At 36.8% G+C, this 15,502-nt stretch overlaps 2 protein-coding genes across 8 annotated transcripts in view; one reads left to right on the plus strand and one right to left on the minus strand.

Moving 5' to 3' along the window:
* VPS54 (vacuolar protein sorting 54 homolog (S. cerevisiae)) overlaps positions 1–11,507 on the plus strand; it is a 105,128-nt gene extending 93,621 nt beyond the window's left edge. For all 3 annotated transcript variants that reach the window (XM_011944623.1, XM_011944630.1, XM_011944635.1), the window contains 3 exons: positions 3,947–4,054; positions 5,939–6,033; positions 10,130–11,507. In XM_011944623.1, the coding sequence (XP_011800013.1) occupies positions 3,947–4,054; positions 5,939–6,033; positions 10,130–10,235 (309 nt within the window). In that variant the 3' untranslated portion in view covers positions 10,236–11,507. The remainder of the gene's footprint in view (positions 1–3,946; positions 4,055–5,938; positions 6,034–10,129) is intronic.
* Positions 11,508–12,092: 585 nt separating this feature from the next.
* UGP2 (UDP-glucose pyrophosphorylase 2) overlaps positions 12,093–15,502 on the minus strand; it is a 54,706-nt gene continuing 51,296 nt past the window's right edge. For all 5 annotated transcript variants that reach the window (XM_011944607.1, XM_011944610.1, XM_011944600.1 and 2 more), the window contains 2 exons: positions 13,459–13,563; positions 12,093–12,531 (listed from right to left, as the gene is read on the minus strand). In XM_011944607.1, the coding sequence (XP_011799997.1) occupies positions 12,424–12,531; positions 13,459–13,563 (213 nt within the window). In that variant the 3' untranslated portion in view covers positions 12,093–12,423. The remainder of the gene's footprint in view (positions 12,532–13,458; positions 13,564–15,502) is intronic.

Below are 15,502 nucleotides of genomic sequence, written 5' to 3' on the forward strand. Positions count from 1 at the left end.
TCCTGGAGGCCGTGAAGTAAAACGTGCATGAGTGCAAACTCTCATTATGGCTAGGGTTTTCACTTATCGTAAATGTATCCTAGCCCACGTTTGGCCTTTAGGAATCTGTTAAAAGTTTAGTTATTTTCTTCTTACTTGCTTCTCTTGTGGTTACCTCTTGTTTTTATGCTCTGCCAAAAGTGAGATAGTTCCTGTGTATCACCTCTCCTCAGAGGGCCTTTTCAGTCTTTGGAATTAGTTCCCTTGGTTCCCCTGATCTCTGTTCTCTGATGTCAAGAAAAATTATGATTTTATAGATTATCTTAGTTTTTTGTATTGTTAAGGTAGTAGCAATGTTCTATTGCAGCTTTCTAAATTTTAAATAAAAGTTTTTTAATCAATGAATCATATGATTAGAATGGTACTTTAGAAGTATTAATCAGAAAGTATATAAAACGGATTTGAGGCCGGGTGTGGTGGCGCATGCCTGTAATCCCAGCACTTTGGGAGGCCGAGGCTGGTGGATCACGAGGTCAGGAGATCGAGACCATCCTGGCCAACATAGTGAAACCCCATCTCTACTAAAAACAAAAAAGTACCTGGGTGGGGTGGCGAGCTCCTGTATGTAGTCCCTGCTACTCGGGAGGCTGAGGCAGGAGAACCACTTGAACCCGGGAGGCAGAGGTTGCAGTGAGCTGAGATTGTGCCACTGCACTCCAGCCTGGCGTCAGAGTGAGACTCCATCTCAAGGAAACAAAAAAACAAACAAAACAGATTTGAGATGATATGGCATGTCCTCTATTTGGAATACCTGGTTTTTTTCCCCTTTGAAGACTGAACACCTCAGGTGGGCAGCTTGGGAAGCCATTAGACATCATTGTGTAAATGTCCTTCACTTGAATTCCTATAGCATTCATTGTCCACTTTTTGGAACACCAACCAGCTTTTAGACAGTTATCGCCCCAAAGGGACTTTGATTCATCTTTGTACACTCCAGACAGCAGTGAATCTGATACATTCATTCAAGCATACACACACACACACACACACACACACACACGTACATATATACACACTTTCAGAAGAGTGTTATACAGGTAGTAGAGGAAGGTAGTTGGCTGGTGGCAGGAACCAAATTTTATAAATTGAGAGTAAAGAAGTACAATCTCAAGTTTAGGTGACTAAAGAAATGTGTAAAGGTAATATGGAAAGAATAGTACCTTTAGGAAAAGCAAGGGTGAAGGAAGGTTTGGGGGAGTATCTTAGGTTTTTAGGGCCCCCATAATAAATTACCACAAATTGGATGACTTAATAGAAGTTTGTTCTTTCTCCGTTCTGGAGCCTAGAAGTCTGAAATGAAGGTGTGGGCCAGGTTCTGCTCCCTTTGAAGACTCCTGGGAAGAAGTCTTCCCTGCTTCTTTCCAGCTTCAGGTGGTGGCTGTCAGTCCTTGGCATTCCTTGGCTTGTAGTTGCCTCATGCTGGTCTCTCTGCCTGGTCTTCACATGGTTGTCTTCCCTCTGTGTGTGACTCTGTGTCTGAATTTCTCTCTTCTTTCTTGTATAAAGACCCCAGTCAGTGGATTTAGGTCCCACTCTAATCCATTATGACCTCATGAGGTACCAGGTGGACATGAATTTTGAGGGGACACTATTCAACCCAGTACAGGGGCCCTGGTAGTTAAGAGGATGTTACCATAAATTATACTTACTAGGATGACTAAAATTAAAAAAAAAAAATAGCAAGTGTTGGTAAGGATGTGGAGAATAAATTAGAGCCTGCATACACTGCTAGTGATATTGTAAAATGATGCATCCACTTTGGAAAACAGTTTAGCATTTCCTTGAAAGATTAAACCTGGAGTTAACATAAGACCCAGTAATTCCACCACTAGGTATATACCCACGTGTACTGAAAACATTGTAAAAAGAAATGAAATGCTTAAGCTGGGTGTGGTAGTGTGTACCTGTAGTCCTAGCTACTCAGAAGGCGGAAGTGGAAGGATTGCTTGAGCACAGGAGTTCCAGGTTACAGTGGGCTATGATCACACCACTGCACTCTAACCTGGGTGACAGTGAGACACTGTCTCTAAAAATAAATAAATAACAATAAAAAAGAAATGAAGTACTGATTCATTCATAAACAAAAGCATTATGTTTAGGGATAGAAGCCAGTCACAAAAAGCCACATATTGTATGATTCCATTTCTATGAAATGTCCAGAATAAGCAAATTCAGAGACAGAAAGTAGATTAGTGGTTGCCAGGGGCTGGGGAAAAGGGAAAGTCCAGAAGGACAACTTTTGGGTTTGGAATTTCTTTTGGAGGTAATGAAAATGTTTATAAATTAGCAGTAATAGCTGTGTAACTATGAATTTACTAAAACCCAGTGAATTTTATATTTTGAAAGAATGAATTTTATGGTGTGTGAATTATATCTCAAAGCTGTTATTAATAAAAAAAGATAAAAAGGCCGGGCGCGGTGGCTCAAGCCTGTAATCCCAGCACTTTGGGAGGCCGAGATGGGCGGATCACGAGGTCAGGAGATCGAGACCATCCTGGCTAACACGGTGAAACCCCGTCTCTACTAAAAAATACAAAAAACTAGCCGGGCAAGGTGGCAGGCGCCTGTAGTCCCAGCTACTCAGGAGGCTGAGGCAGGAGAATGGTGTAACCCAGGAGGCAGAGCTTGCAGTGAGCTGAGATCCGGCCACTGCACTCTAGCCTGGGCCACAGAGCGAGACTCTGTCTCAAAATAAATAAATAAATAAATAAAATTTAAAAATAAAAAAATTTTTAAAAAAGATAAAAAGATAAGAGGATGTTTGATATCTTTCTAGGGTGAAGAGAGACAAACCCTTGGGTTTGGGTGGTCACAACTTTGCTTAATTCAGTTACATAGTGATCTATACACAGTTCTTTTACAGCAGTTTATTGGAACTCAGCACATTTTAATAAACTAGTGTATATTAGTACATTCTAATGAAGCATACTAATATAAAATTAGTACATTTAAAATATAGTATTTAGCCTAAATTTGTCTTGTAAATAAAATGGTATATAATTTCAGCTGTGTGAATTCTAAAATATAAGCTAAAAGATGGTTTTTAAAGTCATACTACTATATTGTTTCATATGTAGGAATAGTAAAATGAATTTACCTAAGTTTAAATTTTTAGCATAGAACATTGCTGGAAAAAAAATCCTCCTTTTAGTGTTAGGGTAAAATATGATTACTATATTGACCCACCTACAAAATAAAAAACATCTTAATTCTGCCATATTTTTCTGTTGATTTCAGGTATGATCATGTTCACACATTCTTTTTTTTTTGAGACAGAGTTTCACTCTTGTCGCCCAGGTTGGAGTGCAGTGGTGTTATCTCGGCTCACTGCAGCCTCCACCTCCTAGGTCCAAGCAATTCTCCTGTCTCAGCCTCCCGTGTAGCTGGAATTACAGGTGCCTGCCACCATGCCCTGGCTAGTTTTTAAATTGTTTAAAACATAATCTGTTTATTTGGAGGGGCTACATTGTATATTGAGCCAGATTAGTAGCTAACATTTTTTTGAGTACTTACTTTGTATCAAGTACTGTTTTGCATTCTTATGAGTCCTCTTTTTTAATTCTCACAGCAGCCCTTTGAGATAGATAAATTAAGTAACTTGCCCAACATCACGTAGCTTAGAATGGGAGGAGCTGGGATCTGAACCCAGCAGTCTGTTTTAAGATTGGAAGCAGCCTTTGTTCTTAGTCACTGAGCTATTTTAGCTCCTTAAAGTGGATTAAGATATTGAATGAAAGGTTCTCAAGATTTGTATGCGTAGTGCAGATCACAGTTGAAAAGTGTAAGCTTGAGTACTATGCCAGAATTGGATATGTGGAGGGACAGTAAATATATGTCTCAGGGAATGGTGGAGACATTATGCAATTCAGAGGACATGACCATAATTACCATTATTTTTCCCTACCAGTATGAGGTGAAGGCTCCCGTTCCTTCTGCCTGTTTCAGGAATATTTGTAAGCAAATGACAAAAATGCACGAAGCTATATTTGATCTCCTTCCAGAAGAACAAACACAGGTGAGTAGTAATTCCTAAAACTATTCATGTATATATAACATACAATATCTGCAGAATTGGGGTGGTTTTACATGCTTTTGGCACAGTTAAGCTGTTCATGTTCCAATGTGATTATCATTTTTTTACATCGTTATATTGACTGGTAGAACATGGATAAAAATTTCTAATTTCTAAGTGCTCCTTGCAGTGACAGACCAGAGCTATAGCTTTACTGTATGATAAACAATTCTAAAAAGTAGGTTTTCTGTTTGTCCATGATCAGTAGTCCCAGATTCTACTTACATCATTTATTATGCTGTTCCTTGGAAAATTAGAGTTGGCCCTTATCAATTAGTAGCAAAATATGTTATGGTGATTGTAATTCAAATTGGCTATGGGAAGAATTAGTGATAAAGTTAATAAGATTAACACACGTAATTAACTCAATCTGCTTTATTGTTAGATCAGCATAAGTGATCTGTAGTAAAGACAAACTAGGAAAAAGAGCAAAATGCAGGGTCAGGGAGCCTTTGGCACTTCTCAGCTATGAAGTATCCACCCTTCTATCTCTACTGTATTCCCCTACAAAAGTATTATCACAGAGTTCGCTTCACTCTTCAGTAACAACTCTACCCCCTACACCCCTGTTCCCCTCTCCTGGAACTTTGAAGTTTCCAGGATTCTCTTTTTTACCAGTTTTTTGGTTTTTTTTTTTAATTAATGTTAGCTTATTTCCTCCATAGTAAGTGTGCCTAGTTTGTAGAATAAATGCTCTCATATTAAAGTCTAGTTGCTGTATGACTAATGAATTTAACTTTCACTGGGATTTTTGCTATTCAGACAAGTTTGTTTATTTCAGTTTGTCTCTCTTACTTGGTTGAGTGCATGGAAATGGCATTTGGGAGCAGAGGGTGGCTTTCTTAGTATCTCTTGCCTGCTGTTGCTCCTGCTGGTCTCCTTTCCTGTGCCACCTCAAACTTCATCCTATACTAGCTAGTAACATTTTCTTCATATTTCCCTAGGTTTTCATAAATCATACCAAACTCATGAGTAAATATCATGGAACTCCTTTGGGACTCACTGAGGACTGAAGGGGAGCCATAAAATATGGCAGACCCACTAGGGTCGTCTCCTTTTTCCTTCTAATTTCTTCTTAGCCAAGCCATCCTTTCCATTCCACATGTAAGATCCTCCACCTCTGACATTCTGACCTTCTGGATTTGCCATCTGAGTTCTAATTCTAGAGCAGGACTTAGCCAGATCAGAGAGCTGGGCATACAGGTACTTCATGTGTTTTTATCTGTGGCATAAAGGGTACTCTTGTCAAAGCTGGGCAAATGTTATTTTATGTCACTATTGCCACTTGAATACTAGTAATTTCACAAAACTTCCATAGATTATTGTAGATATTTTCCCCACAATGTTATTTCACAAAATCATTTCATAAATTCATTGTATATAATTTTAGGTTAGGTATTTCCCAAAGACATATTGGGTCATTGCTTGCGAGAACAATAAAATACTTTGAAGTGATTTCACTACAATAGAAGCACGAAGGTACCTTTGCCTTTGTCATTATGACATTCTTTCCCCTGTCAACTTCCTACTTAATGTATGACAAAATTCCCCACTACTTTTTATTATTTTTACCTGTCACAGTTGATCCCACTTACGGGATTTCTTTCCAAAATGGAGTACTAAGGAGATTAGAAAGCTTTTATCCAACTAAGGAGAAAAAATGTAGTGAAATAGCAATAGAATACTTTCAGGGGAGGATTTTAAAAGTATATGCCAAAGCAAAGGTTTTGGTTTTTAAAAATACTTTCTTTAATATTGATAACTCAGATATTTACATATTCTATTTCAGTAGAACTTTAGGAAACTTAGTTTTATTTTCTTTTTCAGATGTTATTTTTAAGAATTAATGCAAGTTATAAACTCCACTTGAAAAAGCAGTTATCTCACTTAAATGTGATAAATGATGGAGGACCTCAAAATGGGTATGTTTTTTTTTTTTAACATTTTCACCATATACTCCCATATTGAATTGTTTTAATGATCAGTTTTGATTATTTATGCCATCCTTTTCTGCTGTAATCACACCAAAGACCAGCGTTGTAAAATCAGCAAGCTTTTGTGCTTTTTTTCCCCCCGTGGAAATACCTGTTTCTATCTAACTATCTAAAAGTGGTTATACATGGACAATCACTTACCTGACCTTGTGTATCTGTTTTGAGGCAGTGTGAGTTAGTAGCGCTTCCTTAGATACCCAGTAGCTTTCCCCAATTCAAACAGGATTCAGAAGTCCTACTGTGTGAGCATGTGAATGTCACTTAACCTCTGTGCCACATTTATAAAGTAACAAGGATGAAATATGTCTTAATTCCTTCACAGGGTTATGAAAAATAATATATGTGTGTATATGTTATATTTTATTGTAAGCTATTGAAAAAATTGTATATATTACTGTTAAAATAGCATAGTACATAGAAAGCATAGGATAGGATTTAGAATCTGAAAATTTGGGTTCAGTTCTAGTTCTGTCACTTACTAGCTGTTGTAACTTTGGGCAAATCACTTACTCCCCCTCAGTTTAGGTTTTTTAGATTTGAAAATAGGGATGATGATAAAAGTTTCCTTAACAGGATTTTTGTGAAGAGTTATGTAGATAAAGATATGGGGAAGAGATTTTATAAAATTTAAAGCAGTGATCATTTAGTTATATCTTAGTATCAGTTCTTTAGTGTGCTAGGGTTTTTAGGAATAAAATTTTATTCCCTGTTAAAAGAATTTCAGGTTCAAATTTCAAACTCATAAAGAACAATGGAAAATGAAAAACCTATGTTGGGGTTAGAAGTTGGCCTTGCCATTTAAAAAGAAGTACAGTGAATCAATTTTGCAAAAAGCTATGTGAAAGCTTTGTTCTGTTGAATCTGTTAGGCTGAATTTAAGAGTTTTATGCAAGAATGATACTCTCTTATTACCTGATGCTTCTTTTTCTTTTTAAAGAATCATTTGTTTTCAAAAATTTCAAAGCCATTGAACATTTAAAGGACGATGATGAACACTGAATACCTTTTACCTAGATTTATCAACTGTTAAAATTTTGCCACATTCTCCCTGTCACTTTTGCTCCTTCTCCCTCCCACCCCCATACCTCCCTTTTGCCAAACATCCAAAAAAGTAGGCTGCAGTCATAAAATTTAACCCTTAAATACTTTGGCATGTGTCTCTAAAAACAAGGACATTTTTATACAATCATAATACCTGAACCCCACCTAAGAAAATCAACATTAATTTAATAATGTTAAACCAACATAGAGTCAGGTATTTTCAGCAAGAACGTCACATGGGTGACACCGTGTATCTCTCTCTCTTGATGTCAAATGATACAAATCGTACATACATAAGAGACCTGCTCCTGAAAAATAATAGCATATGAGAAACTTAGAGACTCTTGGTAGAGATGTATACTGTGTACCCTAAAGAGGCTGTTCAAAAAAAACTAATATTTTTAAGGCCTACCCCGCTCATACCCTTTTACTTTTATTCCCATAACTAAATCTGGGTTGGTTAGTTGGGTTTTTGCAGACAAGTAGTTCTGATCTGAAGCATCCAAGCTAACTCGTTAGCTATTATTTTTCTTTTTTAATATAGCTATTTGGAAGTCAGTCTGGCCTTAAAGATCCTCACTGTCACATACTAACAGAAACTCATTCTTTGTAAGTCAATTCATGTCTTTGAAAGATGCCTGAAGATTAACCTCTATCCTCTAGCCAAGGACATAAACTACCTGCGTAAAAGGAATTTTTGTTTCTGAAATTGCACTAAAAATGTAGCTTTTGACTTTTTTGATGTAAACATAAAATTAACCATTTTATTTTTTATTTATTTACTTATTTTTTTACTTTGGGTGGTCACCATCTGTGAACGAGACTCCTCAAAATATTTTCTGTTAATAAATTGCCTTCATGTAAAACAAAACAAAAAGAAAAAAACCATTTTAAAGTAAACAATTCAGTGGCATTTAGTGTCTTCACAATGGTGCGTAACCACCACTTCTATCTAGTTCCAAACATTTTCACTACTCCAAAAGAAAATCCTGTACCCATTAGGCAGTTACTTCCTATTTCTCCCTCTCCCCAGCCTTGTACTTTTATTTTTTGAGATGGCGTATCACTCTGACACACAGGCTGGAGCGCAGTGGTATGATCTCAGCTCACTGCAACCTCCACCTCCCAGGTTCAAGCGATTCTCCTGCCTCCGCCTCCCGAGTAGCTGGGATTACAGGCACGTGCTACCACACCTGGCTAATTTTTGTATTTTTAGTAGAGACAGGGTTTTATCATGTTGGCCAGGCTGGTCTCAAACTCCTGACCTTAAGTGATCTGCCTGCCTTAGCCTCCCAAAGTGCTGGGATTACAGGCATGAGCCACCACGCCCAGCCCAGCTCTGTACTTTTTAATGTAATTTTTTCCCTCTATTTTAAAATATTTTAAAAAGAGACATACAGAGAATAATAAAATATATTTCTGCTACCCAGAATTGATCATTTGTCATTTTCACTTGAAAAAAATATTTTTAAAATGGTATTCAAAAAATTGCATTCCAGATGAAGCTGAAGCACACCTTTACACCTCATCTGCAGTTCCTTTCCCTTTTTCTCCTAGTCTTTAGGTAACATTTCCAGTGAGTTTAGTCTACATTCTTTTAGTCTTTCTCATTTATTATACCTAGATTTATGAAAAATAGGTAGTGCTGTTTTGTAAATTTACTTATATGGTATATTGCATATATGCAGCTTGCTTTCTACTTGGCATTTTTATTGATTTCTCTCTGTTGATCTGTGGAAGTAGTCTGTTTTTGACTGCTGTATAGTATTCCATCACATCAAACTACTTTTTGTTTTTTTTTTTTTGAGACAGGGTCTATGGTCACACAGGCTGGAGGGCAGTGGTGTGATCATGGCTCACTGCAGCTCAGCCTCCGTTGGCTCAAGCAATCCTCCCACCACAGACTCCCCAGTAGCTGCAACTACAGGTGTGTGGTACCACACCCAGCTAATTTTTTAAGTTTTTTTTAGAGATGAGGTCTCGCTATGTTGCCCAGGCTGGTCTTGGAACTCCTGAGCTCAGGTGATCCTCCTGCCTCAGCCTCCCCAAGTGTTGGGATTACAGGCGTGAGCCACCACTCCATGAATCAACCATAGGTAAATTAGACATTTCCCCCAGTGATAAATTGCTAAGTCATTACTTTTTTCCATTATAACCATGCCATACTGAAGATCCTTATACATGTCTAATGGTGTGACCATTTCTTCAGGGCATATACCTGAATATAAGTGAATTGGAGCTAAGACACATTTTCACATTGTTAGGTATTGACAGTGGCTGTTAATACTCCATTAGTGGAGTAGTTTGTGAGAATTTGTTTCGCACATCTTGCCAACATTTGCTATTAGATTTCTTAATTGTTGCCAGTCTGATGGGGGATAATAGTACCTTGTTTTGATTGGCATTTTCCTGACATTTACCATTTTTTCAGTTTATTGGTTATTCAGGTGTTTTCATCTGTGACTTCTTGTTCATGTTCTTTCCTATTTTTTTCTTGGGTTTTTAAAGAAATATCTAGTAGGGCTTATAGACATGAATACTAGTATTTAATCGCTTAGATGACACTTTAGTAAACTCAGGCCTGCTTTTCCCTTGAGTTTACTATTTTAGTCAACACACCTATACTCTAGTGCTAACCAATCAGAAACATTTTATTTTAACCTGTTATTTTCTCTGTATATTAATTCATGCTGTTTTAAGATAGATGATTTTCTTGGGCTGAATTTATCATGAAACTGACTCCAACATGCATTGGTGTATTCATTTTCCAAATATTTATTATTGAAATACAGCATTAAATGGCCTACTTGTTGATAACAGGAATCCTGCTAAGATAATATGTTGACACTTGGGTGCTAAGAAATCTGAATTTTAGATAATACTGTAGCAGCCAGGATAGGACTCTGACTTGGTGAGCACTGTTACTTTAATTATCTGAATAGAAAGCTTGAGACTTAAAAATAATTTTCTCTCCATTATTTAGGTTGGTCACAGCGGATGTAGCTTTTTACACTGGAAATCTTCAAGCCTTAAAAGGCCTTAAAGATTTGGACCTAAATATGGCCGAAATTTGGGAGCAGAAGAGGTGATGTCATACTGGAAAACTGGGTAGTTCATCTGACCATGGGATGTGTTTGTTATGAAGAAAATCTGGATGCCTGTGATTTGAGAATTGAACCTGAAACCCAAAGTGAACTGGGGTGGGGGAAGGGAAAAGGAAAGTATCAGTGTTGGGAAACTGGATTCAGGGGGATCTACAAGGAATGTCATTTCTGTGCATCCTACAGTGAGGAGTAACTGATCAGGTGTCTATAACATTTTTCATTCTCTCTGGAAACAGACTCAGGTTTCTTTGGACCAAATCCAAAAGAACACATAGCTGTAACACAGCTGTAGTTGACTAGAATGCTCTGTATACTTTATATTAAAAAATGCTTTGCATTTCTTCCAGTGCAATGAAATTCATATGGTGTCCCACCTTATTTAATGATGGTACAATTTAAAATCTTAAAATCTTAGTCAACCTCTGTAGAAAGTTTTCTCTATGAAAGTAAAGCTGTTTGAAAAATTATTTTTTTACAGATCTTTCTATAAAAAATAAACATCTTTTGATTGCTTGGATTTAGGAATTCAATTTTTGTTTCAGTGACCAATGTCAAGTTGCAGGCTTTGTGTGTTGCATATTTAATATTTCTACTACCACCGTATGTCAACTGGGTAAAGCCTTCCAGAGCTGTCTAAATATCTGAAAGAAAAGACTTAAGTCTTTTTTTAAGTAATACTTAAAAAAAAAAAGATACATATTTATGCAACTACTTTTCAGAAATGGTATATAAAAGGCTACAGTTTAATATCTGTATTTTTATAAAAGTATGAAGGGTTTGGGGTGTTTTTATTTGTAGCAGAGGTAAGAATATGTATTCATATAATCTGCCTACTTTTGAGTTCTCATTTTAACATTTAGATAACATAATGAAGTATGGCCCCCTTGGATCCTTGTTTTTAAGTTACTTTCGATGTGTATATGAACAAAGACCAGGGAGAAACAGAACTTTTAAAAATATCGGCTGCTGTGTTGGGGCCAGAAATAAGGTGACAAGTAAAGACTTTTATAATACCTACCTTCAAAATGAGAATCAGCAGCACTCTACAAATGAAAGTGCCTGTGCCTCACCTCACACCAAGAATCTTGCCTAACCCTGTCAGAGTGCCTAATATCCTGTGGTGATTATGTACAATGAAACAGTCTTATTTTGTGCTCTTTGGTTTCTTAAAAGGAAAGCTTGTTTTCTTTCCTTTATCATTACAGAGGTATGTCATTGGTTCTTAAACTGTCTAAAATAAAGCTGTAAAAAATTAACAGACTTTAAAAGGCAACTTTTTTTTAAATGGTATACAGTGAACTTTAAGTTAAACAAGCAGCCTACTCAAAACAAGTATGGATGAATTTTTTAAAAAGGCATAAATTGAACTACCAGCAGACCTGATTGGAAAGATTATTAATGATCATTTTTCAGTGATAATAAGCTTCAGGAAATGAAGCTACAGGGAAAGGGAACTTTTTATGAAGCTCTACCCCCTACACTTCACTATAGAAGAGTACAAGGATGTGAAAGAAATGCCTTCCCTTTGCCCGCCCCGTCAGCTGGGAAAATAAATGCCACTTTGTTTCAATAAATGGAGAGTCTGTGGAAAGCATGGCAGGCATCCCAGTTTTAGAACTAGATGAAAGGTACTAAATACCTTCAGTTTAATTCCTATGGAAATAATGGTATGATTAAGATTCTTAGAAATGCCAAAAACTGGACTTGTTAGGTAACTAACCAGTGTGTACTTAAATATTCCAAAGGCAAATCTTCCAACTAATATAGTAACTGTCTAGCAAGAATAAACCATTTTATTTTACCATTTCATAGTTAGCACTATAAAGTACAAGTGTACACAAGTATTGCTTCACTGCTTTATTTTTGAAATGACAAGCAATTCAATGTGACCATCATTGAGGCTTCTGTTAAAAGATCTTCCAGAGTTGCCCCAGTTTTAAGATTAAACAATATTGCACTTTAAGATGAACTAACTTTTGGGATCCTCTTCAAAGAAGGAAAGTATTGCTCCATCTGTGCTTTTCTTAGACTAAAAGCATACTGCAGAAAACTCTAAAAATCAACACTGCAGGGTACAGTAACATAGTAAAGTACCTGCCTATTTTAGAATCCTAGAGAACATTTCATTGTAAGAAACTAGCCCATTATAAAAGCGTCCACAGTATTTTTCATTTCAGTGGTCCAAGATGCGAAGGTTTCCAGATACAATCTTGTTCTCTAATACTGCTCCAGGTGGGATGTCAATTCTGTCACCATGATTTGCAATGATGATAACCGTTCCCTAAGTGACAGGGAAAACAAAAGAGTGTACTTGCAACTGCAACGCAATTTGATTATCTTACAGTGATCAAGTTTATGTACAACACTTTTTTACAGTGGAGTAACTGTATTTATAAACAATATTAAACATGAAAAACAAGTAACAGTTAAGGAAAATTGTAATGTGTCCTTCTGTAACAATCCTGGCAGTAGTTCTAGATTCTCTGTCTCCTTGTTAGAGGTAGAACTAAGAGTGGGAGGTGGACCCAGTACCACAGCATGGCCAGCCCCCTTTTGAAGGCCTACTTGCAAGGCCACCAGGATTATCCAACCTTCATAGAGAAATTAAAAGGTGCTTGGTTTATATTTACATATAGGGCTTTTGTTGTTGTTTTTATAATGGTTTACTGATAAGACTTTTCATGTCTTAAGTCTTTAGGCAGTCTCAGCAATAAAATTCAATATATGTATTTGTTTTTTCAAGACTTCATTTAAGTAAGCTTTAATGGGAGGAGTACATGAAATCTAGTTAGAGATTTTTTAAAAAATTACATGATTTGGAAAAAGCTATTGTATCTTTGGTGAGCTTTAATACTTTTATACCCCCATTTCCCTCCTATTTCTTACGTGAGGCTGGAATGACACTCAGAGTACCCGAGTTACATTACAATAATGTAAATGAATATTCTTACAGAGATAACATTCCTTTAATATATTCAGTACAAATTGTCATTTTTTTCTACTTTTATTCAAATATTCATCTTTTGTAAGCTAACGCTAATAGTGATCCTATTTTAAAGATTCTCATTTCAGTAAAATAGTACCAACTTAATTACTAGTGTAATTAAGACTAACAAGTATTCCTTAAAGTAAATGTAAATTTATGACTAGAAAATGAGACCTATATTGTAAAGCTGTAAGAAATATGATTTTCACTGTAACAACATACCTTTAATGAAACATTTTTTCCAAATGTCACATCTCCTGAAACTGTGAGGTGATCCAATTCAAGCATATCTGGTATACTTTCAAATCTTCTTAGATAATCTTGAACCTTACAGAAAAGTAGAAATATAAAAATTTGTCTCAAATGGGTTCACAGAAAGGAAAAATATTAAAGTTTAACTGAACTGTAAAAATATTTTATGGCAAAGCTCAGGTCCTCTAATGGGAAGCACCTATTTATTAAGCACTCATGTTATGCTAAATGTCGTGCAGAAAAGACCAGGAACGATGAACACTGTTTCTATACCAAGCAATTTACAAGAGAGTTGAGCAGATATAACTTTTTTTTTTTTTTTTAAAGATAATCAACATGCCAAGAGCCAGATGAGTAGTTCACATAATCTGAATTTAACTGGAAAAAAAAGAGATCATGCTTTGAAGCAGGCTAGACTGGAGCTGGACTTTAGTGGATAGGTAGGATTCTGAACAATTAGAGCACATTTTAAGAAGAGCAACAGCACAAATTTATAAGTTATCACCATCTTTGTCTTTTTATTTTCTCAGATTTTACAAGCACTAGAGATTGTTCTATGTGAACCCGTTTCCTATTTTTCTGGGAAAATGGGAGCAATCAGAAAACTTCCACTTGTTTCTATCCACCACCACCACCTTGCCCGCATTGCCCATTACTCTGTCTTACTAGTACTGGAATTGGACCGTTTCTATTCCGAAAGCCAACCTCTCCACTTGTGCATCAGATCCCTTCTTATGGCCTATTGAGTGTTGTTTCAGCAGTTCTCCCTCTTCAATGTTTTTTCCCTCCTGACTTTTTTTTAATGGGAGGATGTTTATACATTAATTCCCATTAATTCCCATTAATTCCCATTAATGTATAAACATCCTCCCATTAAAAAAAAACTCAAATCCCGTATTTCTTTCTACCTATACCCCCATTTCTCTTTTTCTCTTTAAGGCAAAATTCTTGAGTTTTCTACATTCATATCTCCAATTCCTCCTTTTTCATTCTCTTTTAAATCCACGCCTGTGAGGCTCCCAAACCTCCATACTGATACATCTAATTCCCATCTTTCTTGAATCAGCAGGAGCATTTAACAGATGATCATTCCCACTGTCTTGAAATATTTTCTTCATTTGACTGTGAGGACACATGCATTCATAGTTTTCTAATTCCCCATCTGCATTCTACACAGCCACAGCAGGTGGCACCAAACCACACCCAGGACTAAAATAGACTGGGATGGCAGAGCAGGACCCCATAGGCCAACCACAAAGGCTCACAGTGTCATATTTCACTGATTACATTTTTTAGATTCCACTCATCAGGCTAAGGTGGAGTTTTACAGCAGGTCCACAGATAGTGCTGTTTTGTTCAATGTTATTTTGTTATCACATTGATGAGGAAAAAAAAAAAGATTCCCAGCCAGGACTACTGTCTGTGTGGAGTTTGCACATTCTCCCCACATTTGTGTGGGTTTTCTCCAACTATTCTGGTTTCTTCCCACATCCCAAAGATGTGCATGTTAGGTGAATTGGTGTGTCTACATGGTCCCAGTATGACTGTGGGTAGGTGTGAGTGTGCCCTGAGATGGGGGCGGCCTGTCCAGGGTTGGCTCCTGCCTTGTGCCCTGAGCTGCCGGAATTATCTTGTTTTTATTAGTCAATGTATGTACAGCTCACATTTATTTCAGAGTTTAATATTAGAAGTGTTTTGTTTTTGTTTTAAAATTTGGTGATATTTTTGTGACCAGAAATAAACTATAGGAACTGAACTCTTGTTTATATAAATTAGCCTATGGTAAAATGTGTTATACATTGTTTTGCTTACTGTGGCAGTTTCCAAGAACATACTGATGACACTTAGGACTTAACTGTACTTGCTATTCCACCTATCTAGATCACTTTTTGCACTAGATACCCATTTGTCAGACCCAATCAACTTCTCAATGAGGCTGCCTGTGGCCACTCAACGTAAAATTACACCATCACCCCCCCCCTCAATCCCCGCCCCCCGAGGCATTCCCTTTTCT

This window comes from Colobus angolensis, unplaced genomic scaffold, assembly GCF_000951035.1.
Source record: "Colobus angolensis palliatus isolate OR3802 unplaced genomic scaffold, Cang.pa_1.0 Scaffold105, whole genome shotgun sequence".
Taxonomy (NCBI): Eukaryota; Metazoa; Chordata; class Mammalia; order Primates; family Cercopithecidae; genus Colobus; species Colobus angolensis.